We start from the raw sequence: 19804 nt of genomic DNA, 5'->3' as shown, positions 1-19804 counted from the left end.
TCACCTTATGAAGCCTGGAAAGATTGAGTCTAAAGAGTGCATTAATGACTCAGCTGTATATTTTCTTTAAAGCGATGAGGGGTTTATTCATGTCATGAGCTTCACAGATGACAAGTGTTGTCTCGCAGATGCATGGGATTGCACGACTAAATCTTATAGAGAGCATGACGCCGGTTTACAAGTCAGGGCCTGCATATATGAAATATCTCTGCTGCTGATGCCAAATAAGTGTGGGAAATCCATGTAGCACTGTATAGTACGTGCTTTGATTAATGACCCTGTTTAATGCAAGCCTCTTGCTGCTTAACCATGTGAACTACACAAGGTTGTTGTTCTCTAAACACAAGTCATTTCAAAGGTTCTTGATTCTTTCTGCCTTTTTGGTGGCAGGAGTGTGATTTCTTCTTTTTCCAGCTCCTTGAAAGCTTGTTTTATACAGCTAGAGGGGAAAGACAAAAAAACCTTACCTTTGTGAGTCATGCACTCTTTAGTGAAGAGCTGTTTACTTTTTCCATTCAACCACTCCCTCCTCTTTTCATTTACACAGTTACCCTTGTTCAGTAGGCCTTCAGCCATACCGCCAGTTATGGATTTGTCTTAATCTTAATATTCCTGCTTGATTAAGTCAAATAAATGCGACTTGCCTTTCTTCTCCTAAATTCCTCCTCTGGCCCATTCCTTCCTTCTTTTAGAGGGAGTCACAGGCCTGAAGGAGCTGGCCTTCTTGAGGGATCTCGCAGAGCAGAATTCGGTGAAATACGGCGTCAACCGAGCGTCCGACCGAGACCGCTCCTCTGTGGCGTCCGGATCAGCGGGAGCTTCTATGATGCCGGTGGTGAAGGGAAGCATGATGGTACTAAACCAGCTGAGCAACCTGGAGACGACAGTGGGCCGCTTCTACATTAACCTGCCCAATCGCATGATAGACCTGGCCCGCTTCAGTCTGCCCTATTCTGATCCCATGGGAGATGGTGAGTGGTTCGGACAAGGAGGACTCATATGAATGACATTTACATTTTTAGCCAGATAACAAAGGTTCCCGCGCTGAACAAGTTTAAATCAATTGAATAAAATTTAACGGAAAGAACATAAATTGCATACATTTTTAACGATTAGTTTTTACACAGGCTTATTCGTTTTCTTGCCAAGATAAAAAAGATTGTCACTTCTCTGCATCTGTAAGCTCAATAATGAGCTAGAGCCAGCAGACAAGTAGCTTAGCATAGCATACAGACTGGAAACGGGGATCAGCTAGCATAGCTCTGTCTAACAGTAAAACATCAGCGCACCAGCACCTTTTAAAGCTCACTAATAGACAAGTTATATCTTGTTTGTTTTATCCAAACAAAAAGAGCAATGTAATAACAAGTTGCGGTTTAACAGGGAATTACATCCTGGAACTATGTCTTGGCTGGACCAGGGGAGACAAATTAAATGAATGAGTTTTGGATGTGGTGGTACGCTGATTTGTTACCGTTGGACAGAGACAGGTTAGCAGTTCCTCCTTGCTTCCAGTCTTTATACTAAACAAAGCTAAGCTCAAGGAAGTAAACGTATATTTTCCAGAATGTGAAACTATTTCTTTAATAAACACTTTCAAAGAACGCAAAACAGTTAGAATTCTGCACAGAAATGATTGAAATTAGCGCAAAGGAACTAAATTACAAACACACAATGAGCTCACAGAGAGATAATCTGAAGTGTAGCATGAACTTTACTGAGATTGTTCTTCTTTCTCCAGGGTTTATTATGACCGTGAGTAGGCCGTGTTATTTTGGTAACCTACTACTGGGCGTGGTCGGGGTGGATGTGAACCTGGCGTACATCCTGGAGGATGTCACCTACTACCAAGACTCCCTGGCTTCATACACGTTCCTCATTGACAATAAAGGTCAGTCACACAGAGACCGGCGCGGTGGTCGCAATCAGTCTACCGCAGTGCAGGAAAGGATGCCTTTTCTAACTTGCGGTCAGCCACATGAGCAGCTGTGTGTAACCAAACAGGGATTTACATCACCAAAGCCTGTTCTCTAAATAAAGTTTCCTCCATGTGCAGTAATCAAAGATCTGCTGGAAAATACAACAAACAGTAGAACAAATTAGTCACACGTTGTGTGTTGCTTAGATTTCTAAATCCATACCAAAACAAGCAACATCAAAACCCCAACAGACTCCAGTGGTCTGCCAAACGGTATCAATCTTTATTAGAAAACACTCCAAATGGTTGGAAGAGAGTTTATTTTAATGTTTTTGTTATAGAATTACTCCTTATTTTTGTCTGTTTCAACTTCCTCTGCAGCCATCATCCCTCATTAGAATTACTTCTTGGTAGAACTGGCACTTCTTTGGTATTTCATTCTCTGTTGAGCCATGCCTCAGTGCTTTGCCACAGCACAGGGCAGTAGGGCTCCGTTACAGAATTGGTTTGTTTTGGCCTGAGCTCAGGGGGTCTTGACTAAAGCACTGGTGCTGTACAGCAGGTAAACTGTGCTCTGTAGGCCTGAAGAAGAGTGACATTAATGGACGGGGGTTTTGCCAGATGGCACTATAGCTACAGATTGATTTTCCTTATGTATACTACGAGTGATATTCACAGAAATAATGCCTTCCTGCTAATAGATAGTAGTTGAAAATAAGATGTTAAAAATGGAAACTGAAATGAAATTTAGGAAGAGAGAATCATTTTGCCAATTTTTTAGGTTTTTGCACATAACTGCGACAGTTAGCACATAAATATGCCATCTCTAATGAAACACTACAAGTGACCGTAACCAAAACAGAATATTTGCCAAGTCTAAAGGTAAATTAAACTGAATTTAAAGTAGTTTAAATGCTGACACGACAGGGAGGGCAAGTATATCTAACAAGACTGGCATCAAACACCCCAATGACCAGGCTTGATTTGTGTATGGTTTTTTGGGGGCCTGGAAGGCAGTGCCATGCTAACTGGAGGCAAGAAGAAGGGATATTAAAAACCAGCTGGAACAAGATGAGGTGAAATGAAAGGATTCATTAGTTTGGTTGGAGCTTAGAAGAGAGAGCAGTGAAGCGCAGGTGGAAAAGGCGTAGAGGAGAGAGGTGAGGTGAAATATAGTGAAGCAAAACATGGGCAGACTAACTGACATGTACTCCCGCCTAAATGGTTTATAAATGTTTAGCATTATGTATTTTCACCATTAGAGCTAATTATTGAAAGTGAATTTTTGCAGCTGTGAGAGTTTCGCCCCTCTGCTGCTCAATCCAGTCTCTTTTTTCCACTCCTCTAAATGTTTGTTATTATAATAAATGCCATCACATTATAGCTCATTACAGCACCGTGCTTATTAGCAACTCTGTAAACACTGACGAATGAGCCCCATTAACGTTATTAGCTGGCATTCAAATCGTTTGCCTGCAATTGGAGTGTACTAGGTAAATACAATTAGGTAAATACAAGCCTGACAAGAGGTTTCCGGACCTGGAAATAAAAATAACAGGTGAGTATATTGGAAATGCCTTTGCATGGGAGGCATTTATTTTTTTGAGTGCATGTATGTATGTTGATCAGAATTAAGCAAGCCTGTGTTTGAACTGGATTATGCATAGCTTAATGTTTACTTTGAATCAACGCTGCAGCTCTTTCCATGTGTCCCTGTGTGCTTTTCTGTATGAGGACAGAGATGCCTTGTCTAATACAGCAAATGGATTCTCTTTAAAGAGTGTGAGACACCACACAAACTAACACACTCTCTCTCTCACACACACACACACACACACACACACACACACACACACACACACACACACACACACACACACACACACACACACACACACACACACATACACACTCTTTTTCAGAGTGCATTAGAGCTGTGTAAAAAAAAAGTAAACACACATGATTTTGTTTGTTTACTTCTTTCAGAACAGATGGGCTTTCAATGCAGTATCTTGAGGGCTTTTTTGCTCTTCAAAAATGATTCCTGCTGCTGTTAAGAGCTGTGTTTATCACAGCACTACACTCCTTCACAACAGCAGAGCACTGTATGCTACTGATCTCATTTAAAACAGTTTGAAGGTCTGATGCTGTGGTCTTTCTCAGTGGAATTTAAGATTTTAATTTTGGATTGAGAGCAGCATTAAAATCTGCAGCGTCCACTTTGATTTATGTTGCAACATTTGTAGCATCAACAGCTTTACTGTAACTATTGTGATTAACAACTGGAAATAATCTTCCTTTTTGCTCGGTCATATGCTAACATGGTTTGATCACTTTGATGATTGTAGCATGGAGGAGTAAATAGAAGTACCATACACCCTGAAAGATATTGTCTTCTGAGAAACATTTGTTTGACTAACTTTGGAGCAATTATTCCAAATTCAGTTAATATGTGGAAACAATATGCCAGAATGGATATATGGGACATAAAGGGGCATTATCCATATTCAGAAACAATAAGCTACTCATCCTAATATTATTGGTGGCAAAAACAATACTTTAGTGCTACACAATTTAAAACAATATGTAGCCAATGACAGGACAGTGGTACACCAAGACACAATAATAAATCACATACAACAAAAATGCCCTGTAAGACTAAATACATCAGCATTATAAAAAATGTAAAAAAGTAAATCATAAAAAACACAAAACCCCAGTAAATCTAATTTCATAGTCTTTATTACTTTATTTTTAAAGAATGAAACCTCAGAAATTAAAAAATAAATAAATAAAATGACTTCCAATTTGCCTAGTCATCATCTTTTTTATGTACCTACAAATGTGTATGGAAACCTTCAGTGTCGTTGCATTTAATGACTGTTGTAAATTCCAAACTTTGTTTCTTGTCTATTTCAAAAATTATAAGGCAAACTGAATAGAGCTGTGTGTTGTGTTACTGTAAAAAATGCCTTTACTACTATTGACTATAATTTGTTAATCAGCAGTGTGTAATAACATTCAATAGTAATGACAGCATGAGTAATTGTGTAATAAGACTGTCTAGTTTAACAGTGACCACACAGTGACAGTTCCCTGCTGCGCGATAATAGTTATTTTAATTTATATGCAGATCCATTTTTTTCAGTAAATTCTTTTTTGAGTATAAGCACAAATTTATGATGTTTTATTTGCCAGGCTACACTCTGATGCATCCATCACTTACACGGCCCTACTTGATGACAGAGCCTCCCCTTCACACGGACATTATCCACTATGAGAATATCCCAGGATTCCCTGTTGTCCGGCAGAACATCCTCAGGTAAGACAGGATGAGGAACATGTGAATAAAAACTTGACATCACCTTCAAAACGGCTTCCTCCACACATTGGGTGCTTTTCTTTTTGCTAACTCATACTTCCTTGTGTCCCCTCTCCTCATGGAGGAGCTTAAAACAAAAAAGCTTTATCCGCTGTATCCTACACTTAAGTCTTTTATCAAGCGACATGACATTATGGCATATCTCCACATCATAAGTAGGCTAACTAATGTCGCTTCAGACTGACACTACAGAACCACGGATTTCTCATTTGGCAGATTTATCTGCTTCATCCTTGCATCCCGTCCTTGCGTCTCTCAGGCACATCCTTGCTGCAGGGAGCTAAGACATGATGAACAAACACAATTGAGGGAAATGAGGAGACGCAGTAGCATGATGAAAAGAACCCCATTACATACATATTTTCCGTGTATTTTTTGTTGTTTAATGCTGTGTATTTTTTGCAGCCTCCCTCTGGGCAGTCAGGTAATTTCTGTCCCGGTCAACTCCTCTCTGTCCTGGCACGCCAACCGACTCCGGGACAACAGCAAAGACGCATACAATGTCAGCTACGCCTGGAAACTGGTAGGTGTTCTTAACCCGTGGAGACTAAACATCGGACACATTCACTGGTGGCATTACACTTCACTGTCCAGCGCTTTGCCCCTCGGCCTACATTGAACAATGGACTTGTATGGTACAAGTAACATCATGTTTCCCAAAGAAAACAACGGCGTTAACAATTGTAAATTTACATGTGGAAATGTAAATTATGAGCTGGCAACTGCTTATTTTATTCCTCATTAGAATGCCAACAAAATGTGAGCAAAAGGGATTGTATATTTGAAGCAGAGCAAGCACTCAGTAGAGACAAATGATTATCTTTGGCTGTGGGCCAGTGAGCCATTGTCACGGTTGGACTTTCTCATGTACTTTCTCTCTATCTCTTCCATCTCTGTTCATAGCGCTTTATATTACTGTACGTCTGTCTAAAAGCACTATAGATATTTAGGCACCCAGCCTTTATGTCTCCACCACCTAAGGTTAGTCGGTGTAATAAAAACCAAAGTGCTCCCACACCCAGAAACCATCCGTCCCTCGAATCTGCTTTTCCTCTCCGGCGCAGGGGTGTCATGTTTTAGGAACAAATGGCAATGGAACAGCAATAACATCACGCCATATTGAGTCTTTTTGCTTTCTGACATTTAGATTTTTGGCAGGAGCCAAAAATATCACACTCGATTTAGGCATTTCGCTTTTAGCCTTTTTGTAAAAGCTTTTGACATTTTGTTTTTTTCACACAGGCACTAGAGTTCAAACATGTCACCTTTTGCCATGAGTTTGGCAGCTGTTGCTGTTTTTTTTTTTTAAATTAACTTTCCAGAGCCAGAAAACTGGTAAATTGGGCCAGAAAGAAAATGCCATTCTGTCTTATGGTAGGACAAATCATTTCTTGGGGGAATCCCTTTTGATTTTACCATGTTTTTATACTTGTGACCAGAATTTAGACAAAAATGTGTCTTTTAAAATGAACAGCCGAAGGGATATTTCCTCTCAAGTTATCAGAAGCTTCTGGACAGTCTGAAAACTGTTTACTGTTTGACAGTTTGCATGATTTAACAACAAAGTCTCAAAATCTGGGACCAGACTAGCCCTGCATGGTTCATTTAGTGGGGTGAAAGCAGATGTTAAGCTGGACACATTTATCTACTCTGAAAATCGCCTGTGGTCCATGACATACTGGCTGTTAAGGCCGACACTAAACAGTAAGAAAAGAGCTGATAAGGGTGGGCAGTGTGTGTTATATCTGAGTCTCTGGCTTCTTGTTTGTACAAAGTATGAAGTGTAGATGCACTAGAATTACATCGTTTCACAGTATTTTTTCATAAGCCCACACTTTTCTTTAAAAAGTAGATGTATTACATTGTGTGGTAGAATAGTTTAAAGGGATAACCTGCCAAAAAGTGTACACTAGGGCGGAAGTTCTCTTTTTCAGACAATGACCTCTGACAAGATAGATAGATAGAGAATATACCAGGGAGCCCCTCATGTATGTTCCTTTTCAATAATTTGACGTAGTAGCTGAAGAAAGGTAACGCCCTTACACTTACTCCGTACCACATAAGTTTAATAATGAACACATGTCGCTCCTACTTGGATTTTCGTCAGTCTTTGTTCCAACAGCATCAATGCATCGTCATTATTAAACCTTTTTGACAAAGCATTGTGGAGTAAGTGTTCAAGCATTACCTTATCCTCATTGACACCTTTTCTCATAGCCTCGCACCTACGTGATGGGCATATAATTACACTCCTTCAACTAACCATTTGACATAGCCCACACAAAGGAAATGTACACTTAAGAACTATACTAGACAACATACTAAAGACAAATCAAGAGAGAAGGGCTCATTTGAAGTCCATTTCATAACAAACACACACATATCAAGAGAAGTGTGAAGTGTTGACTCCCAGTGCATATGAATGAGATCTATGATCTATTTCAGATTAAATCAGCCTTCACCCTCCACTCTTGTCTTGCCCTCTAGGTTCAAGACACGTCGTTCATCCTGTGCATCGTGTACGTGCAGCCGGAGATCCCGGTGAAGCATCTGAAGAACCTGAACACAGCTCCCAGCTCCAAGCTACTGTACCATCGTTTGGACCTGCTGGGTCAGCCAAGCTCCTGCCTGCACTTCAAGCAGCTCGCCACAGTCGGTGAGAAAACAGCACTGGACTAATATATAATAAGTTGGAATAATAAATGAGTCTACCAAACTTTATTTTTATCCATAGTCAGCTCTAAAATCATTCATTAGCATCTCTGACTGTCACTTTTCCCCCTTTTTGTTTTTTTCCCAGAGTCCCCCACAGTGATGTTGGCAGCTGGTAGTTTCTCCTCTCCCTACGAGCACCTCAGCCAGCCAGAAACAAAGCGCATGGTGGAGCACTACACCGCCTACCTGAGTGATAACACCAGGCTCATAGCCAACCCAGGCCTCAAGGTAAACAAGCATGGGAACACAGATGCAACTCACGGCTAAGACCAGCCTGCGGGCGCACATAGGGTTAATGTGGTTTACCTGACAAACAAGTGGCACAGATCCAGGCCTGTGGTCAGGTTACAGGCACGAGTGGTGTACACAGCTGTGTACAAACACACAATTAATGGGTCCCAAGATAGTAAGTGTGTTTAGAAGTGCAACATTCTTACACTATCTGCTTACATTACATGTAAAATTCACACGTTTTAAACAAAGCTCTGTATCTTTAAGAAGGGGGACAAACCCCCACGTGGTTTTGGCAGCATGTGTGCATTCCTGTCCTGGGGGGAGTGGGGGGTAAGAGTTTGAACTCTAAGCTCCGGTCCCAGCTCTGATTCCCAGGCTAGTCTTAAAGGCCCCCTTCGGTGACCTCATCACCCTTTTCAAATGTAGAAGCCTCTCTGATAGTGGTACTGGGATGGGATTTTTCAGGGTTTTCGGGCTAATCGAGTCCCATTAATTCCTAAATACTGGTGTTTTGAGCCTTGCTGTTTGTAACTATTTTTTTCTCCTCCCTTTGTTTGCCTCCTTCTCCCTTCTCCCTCTCTTTTCACCCTCACCTTCATCCCTCTCCTCTCTCTGCACCCCCCCCCCCCCCCCCCCCCCCCCTCCCCATCCCGTCACCTTTTCCCCTCTGCAGTCCTCTGTCAGGAACGAGGTTATGGCAACCAGTCACGTCACGGATGAGTGGATGACACTAATGGAAATGAGTAGCCTCAACTGCTACATTGTGCGCCGTTACATAGCAACGCCCAGTGGGGTGCTCCGGATTTACCCAGGATCACTGATGGACAAAGCCTTCGACCCGACCCGCAGACAATGGTGAGGCTCACTTTGGAGTGTGTGTATGTGTGTGGGGAAAAGAGGAGGTTTGAGGAGCTAGTGTTGTTTGCTAGGTTGGAGTTAAAGAGAATACGTATATGTGCCAGTGCATGTTTGTGCTAAAATGGTGCTAAAAAGCCTATACTGAGTTGCATAAAGATTTTCTCATTAACTGTTTAATTGTAATGAGTTGAGAAATATCCAATAGAATGTAACAGTCTTTTTTTAAACATAAAACACAATGTTTTTGTGTGTTTAAAAGGTTTTAGTCTTTATTCAAGAAAGTTTTGTGTTGTTTGGATGATTATCAGCACCTTGTGTGTAGAGCACTATCACACTGCACTATTTTTCTTTTATCCTATCAATTAAAAGATTCATTGTCTGTCCTTTACAAATGCCAGCCCAGCTTAAGTTGCAGTCTTCTATGACATGTATAAACAGATTAGAAAAGTCTGCTTCTTGCTTTTTAAATGTTGATTTATGAACAAAAAAAAAGTTAAAAAAAATAATTAGGCTCAGCAATCATATTCTGTGAATCCAAACAATACTTTTAAAAAAAGTTAAATAAATAAATTAAGACTAGATGCACCAGCAATTATCTGCATTCTCCACAAAAGGTAATGTTGACATTCTCAAGGTTCCGCAATTATTAACCTGTAAATGCATCTTAACAGTCTCCTTTACTTTGTTGGTGAGGAAAAATGAGGAGAAACTTTATGAAAAAACCCTCTGCCCGTGTGATGTGTTGTGTAGGTACCAGCATGCGGTGGCTAACCCCGGCCTCATCACCTTCACGGGACCGTACCTGGATGTGGGCGGAGCGGGCTATGTTGTCACCATCAGCCACACCATCCATGCCTCCAGGTAAGAACAATAACGTGTATTTACTTTGCCAGAGCAAAACAAGGCCTACAAGTCAAGTATTTTCCTGTTTTTTTTTTATTTAATTTCATTGATAAAGTGCTCATTTAACTGACTATGTACCTAATCTCCCTCCTACAAATGAAGAATTGTAGTCCTTAGCTACAGATTTACTTGGTCTGGTATGAGCAGTAGCCTAAGGTGGTGAATATAAGCTAATGCTAGTAAACTTTAGATAGACATTGCTGTATAACATTACATTACTGGTTCAGTTCACTGACTTTATGATTTGTGCAAGGAAAAATATGTTGCACACTGTTTTAGCAAGTTACATATTTCAAAGGTTTTATCATTAAAGTAAAAAAAAAAAAAAAAAAAGGGAAGTAAACACACCAAATCTCACAAGGAAACAAGAGAATCTTGGGAAGTGAAGGAACAATGTAACTGCCATTATCCATTATTTGAGTTTCAACTCATTGTTTAGCTGTCCTGCCAGAAACTCTACTGTTTTGGTTCACTCTCACCGCTTCCAGCTCTTAACACACACTGTACACACTGCCTGCTCGAAAGACAACAGCAAACAGACAAAGTTAGAAACTAGCTGGTGAACAAAGGGGAGCATTTAGAAGCTACAGTCACACATCTCTACCAACTCCCTCAGGAACTGGTAGAGATAAAAAAACAAAGCTAAAGGAGAGTGAAATTTGGACTTGACAACAAGTTACCACAAGGTAATCATATGGGAATGTCGTTTGCCCAATTTGTTAAAAAAAAGGTTTGTATGAAAAAAATGTATGTTTTTGCATTTTATGATTGACAATTTTTTGTGAATTTTTACACCTTGGCAATAAAATGATTAGCTCTTCATATTGCTCATCAACATATCAAGAGTCAAGGCATCATTGTGGGCTGTTCAACTAAATGGTCAGTCCTGGGAATCTCGAGTATCTGCTCTTCCAAAGTGGCCTTGAACAAGCCCCTGTATTCCAGCCATCTCAAGAGTAGCCTACTACACCCTGCGCTTCAGACAATTTTTTTTACAGAAGTCATAGCAGAATGTTTTGGACACATTCTCTTTGAATTGAAGCCTGAAGCTAAGCTTAAGGTGTTGTTTCTAGCTCTGTGAGCTTAAAATGCCACTTGGCATCACAACACCACTGGCAGCAGCACAATAGGAACTGTTAACCCTGGTACATGTACACATTCAGGATCTTTGTGTGTGATAACTCAGGATTTGTGTGTTGATGACCAGCTCAGTGAGCGTAACATTGCGCAGTCTGTAGCCTGCGTAAACACAGATGTAAAGTGAGACTGGGAGGTTTTGTGTGTGTTAGGTGTTTGTTTTTTTTGACAGGTAGGGGGGTAAACATTTATTTTATCATAAATGTCTGTAGATTAACTAAAAATGACATGCCATTTTTCATAAATCTTTATGCTGCTTTTCTCACTCTGTCTTCTTCTCTGTCTCCTCTCTTCAGCTCTCAGATGGCCCCTGGTTATGCAATTGCAGTGATGGGTATAGACTTCACTTTACGCTACTTCTATAAGGTCCTATTGGACCTGCTGCCCATCTGCAACCAGGACAAGGGAAACAAGATCAGGTGGGAAGAGGACGGATAGCTGATTTGTCATGTTTTTTGTTTTAACTCATGTTCTTCTCACTTCTTCATGTAAATCATTCCTTCTTTCTTCTTTTTCTGTTTCTTCTTTTGCCATTTGCTGTGAATTTATTCAGAGGGTGGCTACATGTCTGCCTTTATTGAGCAAGAATTCAACTTGCTGGGAGATGAAAGAAGAAAAAAAGGAAAGGGAGGGAAGAAGAGATAAGCTGATTATCATTGCATTCCGGCTTGAGATATGGCATTGCTTCTGCCTCAATCCTACATTTCTCCAGCTTTTATGTCTCCCTCTTTGTTTTTTTTCCTCTTCGTCCTTTTTCTTCCACCCCTCCTATCCCCTTCCCTGTCTTTCACCCCTCTCTACCTTGCCACTTCCTTCATGCTCTCTCTGTTGGTGTTCAGGAGCCATATAGAACAGAATTAGTTCAAAGGAGAGTCAGTATTTGGCAGTGTTTATAGAATGGAGGGGAATAGAATGGAGCAGTATTTTGCAGGCTGTAGTTAAATTAAGCACTGAGCGAAATTAGGGATCTAAATAATAGTGGAGTACTTGTATTACCCCTGTAAATTATATTCTTTTATCCCCTCTGTCACTGTCTCTACAATCTTTACATTTATTTGTGTGTTTACATTGTAGGTGCTTCATAATGGAGGACAGAGGGTACCTGGTCGCTCACCCCACTCTCATTGACCCCAAAGGTCACGCCCCTGCAGAGCAACAGCACATCACGCACAAGGTAAAGGACTAAGGGCTAATATAGAAGTATAAAAACACTAATAATCTCAATCAGCTTCCTTTTTTCAATCTTTCTTTAATTTCTCATTTTGTCATCTGTTTTTGGTATGCAGGAGCCGCTGGTGGCTAACGACATCCTGAACCATCCAAATTTTGTCAAGAAAAACCTGTGTAACAGCTTCAGTGACCGCACTGTGCAGCGCTTCTACAAGTTCAACACCAGCATAATGGTAAGTCAGGAAGGAAGTGGATGTGTGAATGATGCACAGGAACACAGAATCAGACAGTTATACTCAGCAGCAGCAGAAGACACAAACACACTCCTCAAGGCCTTTCTGATCTGTGTGAGTATGTGGCAGTGTAACACTGTCACCTTGTGGTGATCCTTGGTGATGCAACCTTAAATTATTCCTTTTTTTACTATAATTCTCTCAATGCTGCAGAATGTTTTTGTGTATTTAGAGAGTCTGAGTGTGAATTATACCAATTTAAGGTTTACAGTTAAGATGAATTTTTCAACATTACATGCTATTTCATTTGTGCCCACTTTTCTATTTACAAGGAGCAGATTGAGTATAATACCCATACACTGATCATATGACAAATTAAAACCCAAGTTTGTCTAAATACCTTGTGTCCTGCTAGTTATTTACTGATGTCTGATTATTTTTAAGTTCTGTGTTTGTTTGTTTTTCATTATTATTGGTCATTGTGAAGAGGCCTCGTGTTTTTTTTTCTTTTCTTGCTTTTGAGTGGGGAGATAAGATGTAAGTGGGGAAGCACAATATAAAGTTTTAGAAATAAAGTGGCAGTAGCTTAGTCCGTCTGCAAACTGCAAACTGCCAATTAGCTTGTGTGGATTGACAAATAATAAAAGTTCTTAAAATGTCTCATCTTGTCCCGTCTTTCTCATAGGGTGACCTTACTAACCTGGTCCACGGCAGCCATTGTTCCAAGTACCGTCTGACCCGAATCCCCGGCACAAACGCCTTTGCTGGTATCGTCAACGAGACGTGCGACTCTCTGGCGTTCTGCGCCTGCAGCACCGTGGACCGACTCTGTCTCAACTGCCACAGGTCTCACCTTTGCCCACACACACTCATCAGGGATTTACTTACTTTGTTCAACAACATCAGCACAAGACAAACCTTTGGAGTTTAGTAAAGATCCAGATCTGATTGTATAATTCTGCCGCAGGCTCGGTATGAACTGTATTTACATTTCGCATCATAGTCAACCAGAACCCCGGCTAATAAAATTACATATGCGTATGTGTCAAAATAGTTATTACTTGACCAATAAACAAATTAAATGGAGCTTTCTCAATGACCATGTGACTATGTTTTTCAGAATGGAGCAGAATGAATGTGAGTGTCCATGTGAGTGCCCTCTGGAGGTCAATGAATGTACCGGCAACCTCACTAGTGCTGAAAACAGGTCAGTGCAAGACATGTCTGAGACACGTACTACATTACATTTCTAGTCACAAATTCTGTATTGTTTGTGACTTATGTTTAATGATGTAATAGACCCTTTCAAAGTTGTAAACATAAACGTTCTAAAGGTTTGATCTTTTCATATTCTTATTATTACCATTTAAACTGTGGACGTGTAAGTCCTAGCGTAAGTGTAAATCATTATAGGTATTTCCTCGGTTCTCTCTCTCTCTCTCTCTCCCTCTCTTTCGCTCTCTCTCTCTCTTTGTTCTTTTATCAACCATCAGAAGCCTTTGGCAGTGCATCAATGTTTCAAATGCCAGTTCCTCCTTTATTTCAGGAAGACATGTAATTATCTTTTTTTTTCGCTGTGAGATTTTTCTGTGTCAGGCAGCATTGATGTTTGTCCTTTGAGCGCTGCTTTGCATAAATTGACACGGTGAAGACTGTGAGGTCTCATGCTTTGATTTCTTTGCATGTCAAATTTCAGCTTTATATTTTTCAAAAGTTGAATCATGTTTCATTGTAGGATATGAATGGATGTTGTCAGACGGATGGTTTTTTTTTGTATTTTAACCAAGAATATGCACCTTTCTGTATTTTCACAATGTGTGTTTTATGATTGTGTGTGTTGTGCAGGAACCCAAGCTGTGAGGTGCATCAGGAGCCAGTCAGTCTCAATGTCATTGATCCCAGTCTACATGACACCCTGCCCCAGTGCATCAACACTCGCTGTAGCCAGAGATACACTAGCAGGTATACACGCCGAAGTACACGCATATCCAGTACACATTAACAGGTCTAATGAATAAACTAATACATGTAGGAAGTATATACCAACTGACTCTTACAAAGCCATACACCACCAGACACACACTTGGATCTTCTATGATAATAATAATACACAGATATCACCAAAATGAATACACCAAATTCAGTGTAGTGTTGGGAAATTTGATGGAAAAATTAAACATTTTATTCCTGCAAACATTATGTATCACTTGGCCCTTCTCTAAAAATCTTCTTTCAAGTATTTGCCCTTCAAGAATCTTATTTTTATATTTATTGTCTTCACCTTGTTTCAGTGATTGTTTTGGCGTGTTGGACTGTGAGTGGTGCATGGTGGACAGCGATGGGAAGACTCATCTCGACAAGCCATACTGTGCCCTGCAGAAGGAATGTTTCGGGGGCATCGTCGGCGCCAAGAGTCCCTATGCGGATGGCCTAGGACTCCTTGGTGAGTGAAATGTGGATAGAAATCAGAGTCACTCTTAAGGAGAACAACAAGAGCTGTTCTTTTTCAGTCAGCCCATTTGTGCTTGCGACTGAATTTCCTTTGGTGGCAGTGTTGTCTGGGTTTGCCTAAGCACCAATCTGAAATAATTTTCATATCAATCGAACCGTTTGGCTGAAAATTTTGCCTTCTTGGGACTACTGTTTTTTTATATATATTAATTTTATTTGGGGGAAATGCACACGAGTCATTAAAAAATGATTTCATTTGGAAGACATTTAATGTACACAATACTAATGTTTTTGTCATTTTTCAAAAATCCTGATTTGAATGATCAATAACAGTGTGATTTTTCATGTGATTAAAAAGTTTTCAAAGTTGCGCTGTTGCCCAAAGTATGTTCCTAGCAGATCTCAAGACTTTAGACCAAACAGAACAACCGTTGTGGCATTATTCCCTTATCATACTGAATGCATTGGGCACAAATGGGTCTTTGCAGAGTCTGCCTCCACTGTTTTCTACAACCTTCTCAGCTAGCAGAGTAAAGAAACAAACGAGCAAAACAAACAAAGACTCAAGTCAAATGATTTCCAGTATCCTTGTGATGGCAGAAACGGTAGATTACAGATATCCATTTCAGATTGGCCTGAACTTTTTCTGTTGGTTGGTTATTTATCTTTGGTTCTCTTATCAGTTCTTTTCATAATGAGAACTGGCTGTCTGCCTGCAGTTTAATAATTTTTCTGTGGCATTTCACACTGATGAGAGAATAGAAGCGTAGCAGAAAATGTCTCAGCATGGCACCATGAGTTAGGATCTGAGCCAGAGCTGTTTGATATTGGCTTGTTGTATTTCCATCTGAAATCCTTTTGTTATTTCTTTATATAACCTTCTGCCGGTCCTTCCTCTCCTTTATTTCTTCTTTCTTTCTTCCACAGATGAGGAGGTTGCTTCTCTGAACATGATCAAGAGCGCCCCTGTGGGTCCAGTTGCCGGGGGCATTATGGGATGCATCATGGTATTGGTGCTGGCTGTGTATGCATACAGACACCAGATCCACAGGCGTTCACACCAGCACATGTCACCACTGGCAGCACAGGGTAGGACTGATGGATGGTTTCTCTCTCGCAAATACATTTATACAGTGAAAATATCATTGAAATTGTAGTTAAATTTCAACATTTTTGTAAATATTTCATTTCGTTACCAGGCACAAAATAAACCCACAGCATAATTTTCCAAATGTGTAGTGTGATGGAAACGCAGTACAGTAGTTGTTTGTATTAGACTTAAAATTTGTGTTCTTTGCATACTGGCATTTCATTAAATACCTAAGGAATAAACAACATTTTAAAGCAGCCTAATGAACAAGCAGTGTGGCAAGTGCTGCTTGAACTAAATAGATGACATTAGCATCACGCAGCAGCAGCTTGTGAAGCGCCATTTGTGTAATTACTCAGCATTATTGACAAAAACATCAAACAAGATTACAACCTCATTAAAACTCTTGCGTCCAAGTCACTTTCAGTCTGATAGTTTGGTAAATAGCTTGAGATAGATGGTGGTGAGTGTGGTTACGTTATTACAAGGTTATTGGCTCATAAAGTCACAGCTTTGTGTGTGTGTGGTCAAAAGTAACTTGCAGTGCTATATGTTTACCCCCCTTTTGTACAAACCTTTTAAATGCATGCAAAAGCCTTCATTCTGGGTAATATCCACATGTATTCAGGTTATTATCAACTAGCTCGACTAGCTTTGAGGAAGAGACCTTGTCTGCATATCGCCCCTACTTATCATGCTTGTAATACTATTAGAATAGTTGCATCTATCTCATCTCTGCCTTTTTTCTTAATCTCTTCCCCTTTACCTCCATGCGGCTCCAGAAATGTCAGTGAGGATGTCCAACCTGGACAACGAAAGAGATGAGAGGGATGAGGACAGCCACGAGGACAGGGGAATCAGTAAGGCAGTATATGACAGTACAAGTACTTTATTGCTAAACAGGACCTTTTGTTTTGACCTGTGTGTTCTCTTCACTTTCAGTCAGTAACACTCGATTCATTGCCGCGGTGATCGAGCGGCACACTCACACGCCTGAACGGAGACGGAGGTACTGGGGTCGATCTGGGACAGAGAGTGACCACGGTAAGACAAATAATTTACCTCTGTCCACATACATGCACACGTTTACCAAAAATAACGTGACGACACTCAAAACCACTAGTAGTCGACAGTGAGGAAAATAGTAATTGAGTAGGTTGTGTCTTACATGCCAGTAATGCTGTGTCAAAGGCAAAGCTGTTTATAGAATTTGTATTCCTTAGTAGCGGTTTCATGATTCTCTGAATTTAGAGAACTGCTCTGACTCATGAGATTATGAAATCCTTTTTAACCTGACTGAATGTTTAAGATGCATGCAGGTCAAGCTGAAGTCACCACGGTTTTTGAAGAAGTTGATATTTAGTGACAACTGAGTGAACACAAGAAGCACCAACAAAATCGTTAGTTGTTTTTTTTAAAGAAAATGACCTAATGTCTAGTAATTAATGATTAGTTACAGCTTTAACTTCTCTTCAATCCTCTAGAGGTTAAACGTCATCGTGATCAGCTCTCCATGGAGGTTATTCTACCCTCCATGTTATGTTACTCTTACACAACAGATAGTTCAGTCTAAAATAATCTTGGTTTCTGGAAAATTAATCATTCATTGCTTACAAAACTCACCCATCCTGCATGAGTTCTGCTAAAATGTTGCCCTAGGCGGCATAAGCATAGCTATATAACTGTACATTTAAAATAATAATGTCAACAACTATGTGACATCACCGCTGAACACAGCACCAGCTCTGAGACACAAAAAAAGACAGTTAAGGTTAAGCCATCTAATCAGTAAGTTTTCTTAACACGACGTGGAGGAGACCCAGGGGCAGAGCCAGAAAAATGCTGGAGAGTGTACATATACATGAAATATAGTTTATTTTCTCTAACATAAGGATCTTTTAATAACATATGTTATAGAACATAACACCTTAAAAATATATAAATATAACTACACTATCAAAAATCACATTTTGGGGCTTAGGTGTCGTCTATTTTAAATGAATGTCACAGCACAGTTTGAAATCCATAGTTAGTGCTCAGTTCTCTGGCAGTGGTTGTGCTCCTGGCTTGTTCTTTTTATTATATTACAGCTCAGAACCTTGTTTTCTCTAGTCTCTATCTCCGGGGTAGTTGCTCATGTTTCGCTGTAACCATTTGTAGAACTTGTAAGTCTGACACTCTGTGAGCATGGATGGACAGTTTTCACCCACATGGGCTCTTACCACCACCTACATATGGCATCACTCCACTTCCTGGCGTTGAGTGCCTCCAATGCTTGTTGCATAACTGATGATGACAGAGAGAACAGGGATGAATATGAATAGAGGAGAGTGGGCTAAAGTGAAACAAAGACAGGAGTAAGAGCTTGTCAGCTGCAGCTGTTAAACCAGAGAGGATAAAGAGATGTAATGAGAAAGAGTATTTGAGTTGTTAGTAAGCTGAGTTCATCTTTAGTGACTCGAGAGTTCAGTTGGCTGTACGTCTCGTCTCCTGAAAAACATGTTTTTACAATACAGATTAATGTAACCTAATCCTAAATATCAAATAAACTATTTCATGTGACTAAAATGGAAGGAATCTCTGTCTGTCTGTCTGTCTGTCTGTCTTCTGTTCTTCGATTTCCTCGACGAGCGTTCATCCGATCTGCTGTTAAATTGCAGATTGGTTTTAAGAGAAAGCTTTAAGCAGCAATATCGGAGGCCAAGTAATCAGCCTGTTCTGAGCTACTAAACCAGAGCATCATTTATGGGGGGGATCAGATTCATCTGTCATATGTTGAAAGAAAAGACACAGTGTTAACCACAGTTATTCACAAGTGCTAATAAAAAGAGCACTCCATGTAATGACAGGAAAAAGCATCACATGTTGCATAACTCAGAATAGGAAAAAAAAACTGAAAATGGAGGACAAGTGGAGAGATGTAGAGATGCAAAAATGATGAAAGAGGGGAAATAACAGTGAAACTCAAGGGCAAGAGGACAGGGACAGAGAGGAAGACAAGTTTGAAATAACGGAAAGAGGGGGTGGCATTAAAACAAATTCATTACCAAGTAAGACACTTCAAAGTTGCTGCTCCTCTCAGTTTGGTCAAAGGTTGCCTCCTACCACAATCCGCTCATACTGCTGAAGGGTGAGATAAAACACACACGCACACAAGTAGTTCACTGAAGGAGCACAACCTTAAATCTGTTAAGTGAGTGACTCACACATACAGAGTGCTGTTTGGCACAGCTTCAATATTAGCATACAGGCAAAGGCTAAATCTACCCATTTAATAATGAATATTGTACATACTTTTGCATACATACATATAATCACCAACTTCAATCCACCAATCCTAAGATTATAGAGTTTATGTTTATACTTGCAACTGAGATGTGCAGTGTAATAATATCTAGAGAGAGGAAGAGACAGATATCATTAATTAAAAAAAATGTTATGAATAAAAATTAAAGGAGAAATTATATTGAAGATGTTTAATGGGACACATTAAACTACATTTACATCACTAAAACAAGTTAAAGCAATTGTTTGACATTTTGGGACATTAAATGATAGTTAAATGCGCAGATTGATACCACTCTCAATCTGTATGTTAAATCTGAAGCTACAGCCAGTTATCTTAGTTAGCTAGTTACTGCTCCCGGCCAAGAAATGCAGTAGTCCTTGATGAAATACTGTGTATATAATATGTTAATAAGTGAGCTTTAAAC

At 40.0% G+C, this 19804-nt stretch overlaps 1 protein-coding gene across 1 annotated transcript in view; it reads left to right on the top strand.

Annotated features, from left to right (window-relative positions):
- cachd1 (cache domain containing 1) overlaps positions 1-19804 on the top strand; it is a 72753-nt gene that overhangs the window by 46267 nt on the left and 6682 nt on the right. The window contains exons 9-26 of the mRNA XM_083940723.1: positions 693-971; positions 1742-1891; positions 5117-5240; positions 5706-5823; positions 7788-7956; positions 8101-8243; positions 8923-9104; positions 9858-9968; positions 11444-11566; positions 12222-12321; positions 12434-12550; positions 13236-13396; positions 13671-13757; positions 14396-14512; positions 14842-14993; positions 15929-16090; positions 16874-16951; positions 17034-17135. Of these exons, the coding sequence (XP_083796849.1) occupies positions 693-971; positions 1742-1891; positions 5117-5240; positions 5706-5823; positions 7788-7956; positions 8101-8243; positions 8923-9104; positions 9858-9968; positions 11444-11566; positions 12222-12321; positions 12434-12550; positions 13236-13396; positions 13671-13757; positions 14396-14512; positions 14842-14993; positions 15929-16090; positions 16874-16951; positions 17034-17135 (2475 nt within the window). The remainder of the gene's footprint in view (positions 1-692; positions 972-1741; positions 1892-5116; positions 5241-5705; positions 5824-7787; positions 7957-8100; positions 8244-8922; positions 9105-9857; positions 9969-11443; positions 11567-12221; positions 12322-12433; positions 12551-13235; positions 13397-13670; positions 13758-14395; positions 14513-14841; positions 14994-15928; positions 16091-16873; positions 16952-17033; positions 17136-19804) is intronic.

The sequence above is a fragment of the Echiichthys vipera genome (assembly GCF_963691815.1).
Source record: "Echiichthys vipera genome assembly, chromosome: 3".
Classification (NCBI taxonomy): domain Eukaryota; kingdom Metazoa; phylum Chordata; class Actinopteri; order Perciformes; family Trachinidae; genus Echiichthys; species Echiichthys vipera.
Note: the sequence above shows the minus strand (reverse complement) of the source record. Positions and strands in the feature narration are given on the sequence as shown.